Consider the following 9,654-nt stretch of genomic DNA (forward strand, 5'->3'; position numbering starts at 1 on the left):
GCTTTTCAATTAGTATCATGCCATAATTCCATTGCGTTACATAAGTACAAGTAAAGCAATTTAACACTGAATCAGTGTTTTGTGTGATATTGAAAAGCTGTATCATTACACTGAAGCGTAAACACAGAGAGCGGCTTGTGCAGATCCAGCAAACCGAGCTGCATTCTGAAGCCGATTTCAAACAAAATTATAGCAGTGAGAAATTAACAAGTATGAATATCTATTAGAAATGCGTAATAGCCATCAAGAGGAAATGAACACTGTCATTAAAAAGGGATATGAGTCATTTTGGGGGATTACTTCGTGGCATAGCAGCATTTGGAAACAGAATGAATAGTGACTGTAGGAACACCTGAGGGATTTACTGTGGATACGGCTTTAATGGACCTGGAGAGACCTAGAGAAGGGAAGAGATAGAGTAGAGGAAGAGAAGAGGACGAGAAGAAAAGCGTGAAATCTTCGGTCCTGAAAATAGCAATTGTATCTTTCTGTCCCTTCACCATTCTTCAGTCCCTCTACATCAAGCCTTTTACAACATATTAGTGCAGTGTCTGTCTAAACCTGCCTGTTTGGAATGGGATACAATGGGCATTCCTTGGTCTGTGGTGACGCTGGTTGCAGCTTTATTTCCGAGAAAGTCACCTGCAGTGATTGAGCCGAGTCAAGTAAAGACTGGCTGCAGAACCCTGAAGCCTCTCTACCGCTGCTGCACAAAGAGCTGTTCACCTGTTTGCTCAAAGTGTGGTGAGGCTCATCTCAGTACGCAGAACCCCCAACGTGAAAACCAATTGCCGTTGTCCTAAAAGTGCTGTTGTCGTGATCAACGATGTCAATCAAACTGATTGACCGCTGCTGCTAGAGAGAACTGGTCGCCTCTTTATTCTAAGTTTATTAATATCGAATGTATCACGTGTCCAAATCTGAAGTTTAAGCCTACTGAAGGCCATAGTTCTTGAGATATTCCACATACAAACCAATTTCTGGAATTATTACACAGATTCACTGCTCTTCAACTCAACCTTAATGTGAATGAAATATGTCTGTGCAATTAGACAGAGACCGGTATCCTTCAATCTGAGTCATAACAACAGCAGCAGTTGGGTAAAAACTAAAAACACTGCCATAACTTCTAAGCTCATCCCATGTTTAGTCCATATTATCAGATCAAATACAGTCGGCAAAAACAAAAGAATCTGTCTGCTGTTTTCTCGCTGCTCTGTCTTTACACTGCCAGGTTTGGTGTGTGCACAAAGTCTGCGTGTGTATTTGCGTGGGGGTGCGCATGTTTTCGGTGTACACACTCAATATGGCTCAGTGCGTAAGAATGGCTCTGTACACAATGCAGGCCCTGCTTTGCTTTGGATGAATTCATTTCTGTCAAGAACAGACACTGAGTCCCCAAACAATATCGGCGTTGGGGCAGGAGAGCTGAGGGAGTAGTCAGAGTCACGGCTGTCCATATCTTTATCTCCGTCGAAGAAAGTGATTACTGTAACATGTGCTACCAAGTCTCCAGACTCTGGCCCTCAGGGACGTGTATGAAAAGGAGCTGTCAGATGAAAGGGCACATAACATAAAAAGAACATTATGTAGGCTAAGACTTGTTAGAGGAGACGATACATGAACCTGTAGAGCCCACTTGTTCAATTCTGTGTGTGTGTTTCAGAGGGAGGGGGCGAAGGGAGACAAAAAAAATAATGTCATTATCTTGTGTGTCCTTTAATTTCTAATTTTCTTCAGTTTGGACCTTCTCTTACCTTTGTCTTGCCTCGAGTGAAAGATTACAGACGGCCTCTGTGTGGAGAGTTTTAATCCAAATAGGAGATTGTGTTTCCATCTCTTTATTCTGGAGTGTCTTTGAGATTAGTGACACATGGCTTGTCGAAGACTGCAGCTTCAGATTAGCCACTCGCTAATCCTTTGAAATTCAATGCTAATACAGACATCAAATAATCATGCGCGCGTACACACACAGACCGATGCACCCGCGCACAACAATGCAATCGGTCCATGGCTTTTCCAATGTACTGTATGTGCTGCTGCTTTATTTGCATGGTATATTACTGTATATTTAAGCGTTTGAGTCTAAAGGAAGAAAAAGAAACCTAACATCCGGGATGTTTGCATTTCAAGATCAAGAAGAAACACTGACTGAAGTTGTAATCACAATGATCCCCAGGTTTCTTGAGAATGATGATGTATCGTATTGAATCAGTGATTATGTTTAAATGGACAGCAATATTCTAAAATAACCTGACAAATTGATGAGTCTGAATAAGACTCTGCCATGTAAACAGTATTTTCTTACCTTAAACCGAATAAGGTTTTACTTAAAATAAGTAATAGTCAAATTGAGACATGTGGAACTTTTTGATCTTAGTCTCATTGTGTAGACATGTATACGTCCTAATCGCATTATAACGTCCTAGTGGAGTTTTCAGGGCTTTCTGCAACATGTACATACAGCGGTGACCAACTGCTTTACTAGCAACTTACACTCTCTTATCACACAAGTCTGACTAAATGCACATTAGTTCATGCTGCGACTTGTACACAGAAATAGCTGCATGTTAACATTGCAGAAAAGCCCCATCAGCTGATATGTAAGCTGAGGTTGCATACTTCTTGCACCTAGTGGGAGGTCTATTTAGAGTGCAAACCCTCTGCTGCTGCAGCTGAATCCACCTGTGGGCTTGTGATCTCACTGTTCTCCATGGGGGGGCTGCATTTGATCTCTCCCTTCTCTCACTTTGGGCTGGCTGTACGATGCACCGTGCCAAAGAGTTGTGACACACAGCCGGGATGACGGGAAAAAAAAAAAAACTTTATCCTACATCGATTCGGGGAAATGTTGATTTAGGGATTAGAAACATGGCTGACATATTGTGTATTTGTAACTAGGAGGTTGTTAGCTCACACCATCACCTTCATATGATTCTATTGGAAAATACCTTTGGCTAAAATGATAAATATTCAAATCAAGCTACCATCATCTTCTTCAGTTTAAGCCTGACGACGTAACTGTGATTAACACAACCGCCCATGATAGTGTATCATTGCCATCACAAAGCTAATTACTCCTGAGTATCTGGGTGGATCAATCATATGATTTTACAGGTGCTTGACAAATTTGTTATTTTACTTATGTTGTTACTTATGTATTAAAAATGACATTTGCCTGCTAAAACCTTTGCCTTTCCGTACCTACTATAACTGAACGGCACAGTTAGATGATGATGTCTGATCTGGCTGGCATTGCAGTGTCATTCTTTGTGCTCGCATCCTTTTTCTGGAGGCTCAGAAAAGCCTATAGGAGATTTTCCACAAGCTGGTTTGGGAGCTCAGTGGTTGGCTCTCTGCACTCAGCAGGACATTTGCATACAGCTCAAAACTTGTCCGCTCTCTTGACGGTGACTTACTTGGTGAGTTTTTGCCACCCGTCAATCACACAGCCATCTGTTAATGGGGGTTTATTAAGCTTAATGATGACTGTGGCGTCCTTTCTCTTCCTGCCTTGTTTTATCCCAAAGCCTGAACACTCAATTCAACTTGTCATAGACGCACTGAGCTGAATGTGGCACCAATGCACTAGTTTATTCATATGATATGAAAGAACTTGAGCCGAACTGATATGGATTTTGGGGTAAACGCCAATAACGATATCAGCTGCTATATTTATAATTTTTGAAAGCTGACAATGATTCTTAAGCTGTCGCTATCAAACCCTTAAGATAAAGAAGTGTAATTAACCCATTAAGACAAATTAGAATATGGTGTGGGGGCCACAGTCTAGATAATTATTGGGAAACACTGCAATATATAGAACTTTAATTTTGAAAATAAACGTAATTTGTTTTACTTGTAATGACAAATGCAAATCCTTTCTGCTCATTATCCTGTAAAATAACATTTTTCATATTGGCAAACATAAACGCTGATGATGCCATATGTCTGTAAAAGGCTCATATCAGCTGTTTTTTATCAGCCAGCTGAGAAATTGAACAAGTGGATGTTTCACTCCTGTTCTGCTCTGCCATGAGAGCGTGTAAGCTCCGAATCTGACCACATTCAACTCCAGCCTCCTCCTCCTTTCTGTTTTAACTTTCTTTAACACCTGGACTAACAAAAGACTGGCTTTGAAATCCCTCGGGAGAGAAGCAATGAATCCAAAGTGGAGGTGTGTGAGAGTGTGTGAGTGTGTGTGTGTGTGTGTGTGTGTGTGTGTGTGTGTGTGTGTGTGTGTGTGTGTGTGTGTGTGTGTGTGTGTGTGTGTGTGTGTGTGTGTGTGTGTGTGTGTGTGTGTGTTTGACTGTCTGTGTGATTCACATTGAGCCAGTGCTGCTCCACTGAGGATTCCCAGCATTGAAGCTTCATGGCATCGGTATAAGGTACAGAGCAGCTCACATGTTCTGGCCATCAAAGCACAGCCATGAAAATGAATACATCACAAACACAGAGAAGCGGGAGGGAAGAGTGCAAGTGAGCAAGAAAGAGAGAACATCTTGTTTCTCGGGTGTAATCAGTGGCTCTGCAAACACACACACACAAGGCCGCTTGTTATCAGAAGATTTCCCACGCTGCTGTGCTACAAAGCTCCACACCAGGATGGGAGGATGAAGCGAGGGAGGAATGGACGGAAGTACAGAGGGATGGAGGGTCAGCCTTCAGCAGCTTAGACTCACTGCGGGGATAAACACATCCCTCAGCGGGGGTTTGTATTTAGGCTAGCAAGATCAGAGTTCAGAACAGACAGACTAGCAGGCAGGCAGAGCGACAGGAAACAGACAGAACAGTGGAGATAAACAGACATACCAAACAGCAAACAACAACCAGTGTGCATATCACACGTTTTAGTTGTGAGGACGGCACATTCCTCCTCCACAGCCTCTCCTCCCACATTACGCTTGCATCAACTCCTCTATTCTGGAACATCTCACTCTCTCCTCTGTCGCTCTCCCGCTGCCTCTATCTCCCCTCACCTGCCGCTCAGCTACAAGCTCTTACGCAAGAGGAGCATTTGCATAACAGGCTGTTTTCTCTGGCTCCGGCATGGGCACATGAGACGCGGCGGATAATATGTTGACAACTCGACCTGTTGGTAAACAACAACCTCCATCACAGCACTCCACGATCACACTATACCACCCATGCAGGGGCTGGTCGGTGACAGAGACGTGGATCTGGATCTCTGAGCCGACGTCGGGCCAGAGGGGCTGAAACAGCTGTCATTTACAGAGCGCCCCAACGGACATGGCTTCTGCAAGGCAGACTTCATTCAGGTGGAGGCTGACCTGCCTGCTGTGTGGAACCTATACAATAATAGGTCTTGCACCGAGAGATGACTCTTCAAATCAAGCAGCCTAGCATTATCCTCTTCAGGGTGAGGGAGAGGGTGGAAGAGGAGAGGAGAGAAAGAGATTGATGCGAGAGTGTGTGTGTGTGGCGGAGAGACACAAATGAAACGAGACGAGCACGCTGCTGTTCCCTTCGTACTTATGTCTGTGCTTAGTCCAAATCTACATCAGCAACACAAACGGGGCTCAGTTTGCAGGAGCACAGGCAAACGTGCACACACACACACACACACACACACACACGCTCATGAGTGTGCCGAACCCTTAGGAGAATATAGAGGAAAAGAATGGCTGCAGTGTGAGCTGTCAGATATACCAGATATCCTAAGAAACCTCATTACATACCAATTCATTAAGTCAAGAACGGCCTTAATCATGTCTGGTTATTAAGGACGGAGGGCTCTCATTCTCTCCCCCCCCCTCGCTCTCTGTCATGTGCACACACACACACATGCACTTCAAAGAGACAACAACAAATGATCAAGGGAATCAAGCACAAATGGATCTTTCATTTGGGATTTCTCATTTACTCGTGTGGAAAACAGCAGTTAAAGTCAAGATGATGCTAATTTAGTCTTTCATGCGTTTGTTATCCGGTGCCTTAAATACATCGGGGTGTGACGTGGTGGGGGGGGTAAAGTGGACTTTATACCGCAGAACTGAAGCTCAGTGTGACGAATGTGGCCCCCGCTGTCAGACTGACAAGTTGTTTCAGGGTAAAACCATCACCCCGCCCGCCCGCCACTGTCAAACACAATGTGGGCGTCCAGAGACTCAGGATGTGCTCCCTCTTTAATTTCACACATAAAGTGGTAAAAATTAAAGAAAATTTATTTTTTTCATTTCCATGGATGTGTCAAGACTTGGATGCTGTGTTTGAGCTCATTAACTAATCACCACAAAAATACAACTAGGCTTATTTCATGCAAGTTTGTACCAGACAGTGGAGCTAGTCTGAAATCTAGAAATATTCCAAACAGCAAAAACAGTACAGTAGCTTCATTTTAAATATTAGTTACAATAATTCAAACTTGAATTCTCTTTTCATAACCGTCAAATGATTGTAGCCTAAGAATTCTCTTTCATATTGACCCATAGCCTTTAATCTGCTGTTACTTAGACATTTGTCTATTTAAGGCGTACATATATTAGAAATAAAAGCAAAGCAGAAACGTCAAAAAGATGGAATATAATGGCAGTGCTTTAGCATAGGTTCTTTCCATTTAATTTCTTTATATCACTGTTGTTTATTTATTGTACGTCTATGAAAGCACATAAGGAAGCTGAATTCAGAGTGACCTTGACCCCCAAAGTCACCTTTCTGGTCCACAGCCGGTGCTCTGACTCCCTGTTTATGGTACAATCCTCAGAGTCTTGGAGTCAGAATAATATTCACATTGCCTTCAAATCGGTTTCCATCTTGTAACCTGGGTGGTTAGCAGAGGTACACAGTGGCAAATATTAGATATATGAGGCTTAAACTGAGAAGAGGACCGACTTTAATAATCTCAGCAGAGAATAAACTTTGGAGAATTTGAATTTGGAGTCCTGTCATTCAGATGAGACGGACACACGTGAATCCACAACTCATCTGAGGTGAACAACAACAGCAGCAACCTTCTTTTACAACACGATGCGGGCTCACAACACACCGGAGCTGCACTGAAGAAACAACAAGCCCCCCGATAGAATACAGAACATTCTTGAATAGAAACCGGCGTGCGTGAGAGCTGCTAAAGTTACAGACACCAGCGGCAGCGAACTGTTCTGTGCGTAAAAACGCGTCCGGCGACTCTGACTCATTCAAGTGCTGCGAGTCAGAAACAAGCCGCGGAGCTGCGGGGCTCAGGGTGAAGGTGTGTCCTGCTCCCGGAGGGCGCGTTTTCTTTTTACTCATCGCTCACGCACAGCACCTGACAGCGGGGATGATGCGGGAGAGGGACGCACCACCGTGCACGGACCTCACGCAGGTCGTGTCCTGAAGGATCCAACCCCCCCCTCTTCCCTCCTTCCATCCCCTGAACATTTGCATCCAAGCTCCCATCATTACACCGCGCACGTTTGCAGACGAACGCGCGTACGTACACAAGCACAGGGCACACATGGGCACGAGGATAGAGACACCCTGTGAGTGTGTGTGTGAGAGAGAGAGAGAGAGTGTGTGTGTGTGGAGGGGGAGAGTGTGTGTGTGTGGTAGAGAGAGAGAGAGAGAGAGAGAGAGAGAGCTCCGCATGTTTCTTCCAGGACCCTCGTGTGACCGCGCGTTCTGCCCCTTGCTCCCCCTGCTCCCCCTGCCGCTGGCCTGCACCATTGCGCGTCACACACACACACACACACACACACACACACACACACACACACGTAGCATACACAAAAACACACACACACGCCACCCGCCCCGGACTCACCTTTAAGAAGAATCCCGTAAATAGTGTAGAGGGTGAAAATCAAATGACTCTTGAGATTCATCCTGTCTTCTGCTCCGCACCTCGCTCCTGCTCCTGCTCCTGCTCCTGCTCCTGCTCCGTTCCGCACTAAGCTCTCCTCCGCACCGTCTCTCCACGCTGGAGCTCGGACCGGGGAACCGGGACGGCTGTAGTCGGCTATCCAGGTGGAGTTGAGGCTGGGGCGGGCGGCGGGTTCTCTCTGCGGGTCCCTGGGTAGAGGAGGGTTTACACACACACAGGCGACTTCTCGACCCCGGGGGACTGGTGTCGCCTTTTGGAAACGGAAAAGGCTCCTCTGGGTCCTGGCGCACCGGCGGAGAGGTGCTGAGTTACTGGGGCTGAGTTGACGGGACTGGGAACTACGAGGGTCGGGCTCGCGCACTGGGAAGAGTCGTGGTCCTCTGGTGACAGATGCTGCCTGACGCTGCTGAACCTGCCGCGCTCCTGCTCTGCTGTGGCGCACACTTCCACGGCGCAGGGAACACGAGTGGAGTGTTTGAGTCCCGCCCACCACAGCGGTGATGGACGCCAGGCGTGAACCAATCAGATCCGAGGCTGAGGCAGGAGGGGGGAAAATGAGGATGAGGGTGCGGGGGTCACCATGTGAAATACACTGTAAAATTATTAATTTTGATGAAGTGGTTTGTTTACATGTCAGGAAAGCCTTCCCATGTGTTGACTGGAAATGTTAAGCGGTTTGGGGAAGATTGGATTACTCAGATACTCCTGTTTACTTAGTAAAGATAAATCAATGTTAATCATATGGAGATAACTCTTTATACATGGATGCCAACATGTAAAAAATATAAAATAAAACACAAAAATGTGTAAAATAACGTGGGGGGGAGAAACATTATTAACTAGTGCTGCATAATTAGTAACAGCATCATTACATCCCCCAAAGAAACTTAAAAAATGTCCTTCTAGATTAATAAAGTTTCTCTCTCTCTCTCTCGCTCTCTTTCTCTCTCGTCTTTTCCAGCCACCTCTCCTTTCTCCCTCATTTCTCTCCGCTCACCCCAACCGGTCGATGCAGATGGACGCCCAAATTGAATCTGGTTCTAGAGTCTTCTTCCTTTTAAAGGGAAGGTTTTATTCTCTCTAAAGTCGCCAATGCTTCCTGTTCGGTTTCCCTATAATACTGTAAGGTCATGACCTTATATATAAAGTGCCTTGAGATAATGTATGTGGTGATTTGGCACTGTAGAAATAGGATTGAATTGAATTGAAAATACCGGTCCTTAAAACTCAAAGCAACATAGCTAAATGACAGAGTTTAAATATTAAAATGTAAATTTTTTCCAGCAACACAAGGTGCGGAAAAGATGTGGGAGAGCTCATGTGGACGCCTGCTGTCACTTCTTTGAGTCAGCCACTGCAAAACCTGGGAAATGCTTCAGCTATTTGAGTGTGATTCTGGATTTCAGTGTTTCAGAGGCTTTACTTTTAGGATGCTACTTTGCCTCGAACCGTCTTATTGTCCTCCAGGATCAGCGTCCAACCCGAGAGACAAGCTAATCCTTTTTTTTACAGTGCACATGTAAAATGGGCTCAGAATTCAAAACAGAGGAACAGGCATGCAGACATGCTTCTGAGAGTGAGCTGTCCCTCCACATGAACTATGGGCAAGTTTTATGTGTCATCACTTTGCTGCTCTGATGATCACAGTTAAAAGCGCTTTGAAGAATTGATGTTGACAACTGCCTATGAGCTTTGAAGATTGTCTTGGAGAGGACAATCACAGGGGTGGAGAGGTGAGGTGGGATGTGATGGGACAAAGAGTCGTGTAGGTGTAGGGGACAGGGGGTGGAAGATGTCCACAGCCCTTTTGGAAAAAAGTTGTTACGACTAAA

General features: G+C 45.1%; 1 protein-coding gene across 3 annotated transcripts in view; it reads right to left on the minus strand.

Moving 5' to 3' along the window:
• Positions 1-8,303, minus strand: part of cadm2a (cell adhesion molecule 2a) — a 202,923-nt gene extending 194,620 nt beyond the window's left edge. For all 3 annotated transcript variants that reach the window (XM_035179269.2, XM_035179270.2, XM_035179268.2), the window contains exon 1: positions 7,763-8,303. In XM_035179269.2, the coding sequence (XP_035035160.1) occupies positions 7,763-7,823 (61 nt within the window). In that variant the 5' untranslated portion in view covers positions 7,824-8,303. The remainder of the gene's footprint in view (positions 1-7,762) is intronic.
• Positions 8,304-9,654: the final 1,351 nt, after the last annotated feature.

The sequence above is a fragment of the Hippoglossus stenolepis genome, chromosome 15 (assembly GCF_022539355.2).
Source record: "Hippoglossus stenolepis isolate QCI-W04-F060 chromosome 15, HSTE1.2, whole genome shotgun sequence".
NCBI lineage: Eukaryota > Metazoa > Chordata > Actinopteri > Pleuronectiformes > Pleuronectidae > Hippoglossus > Hippoglossus stenolepis.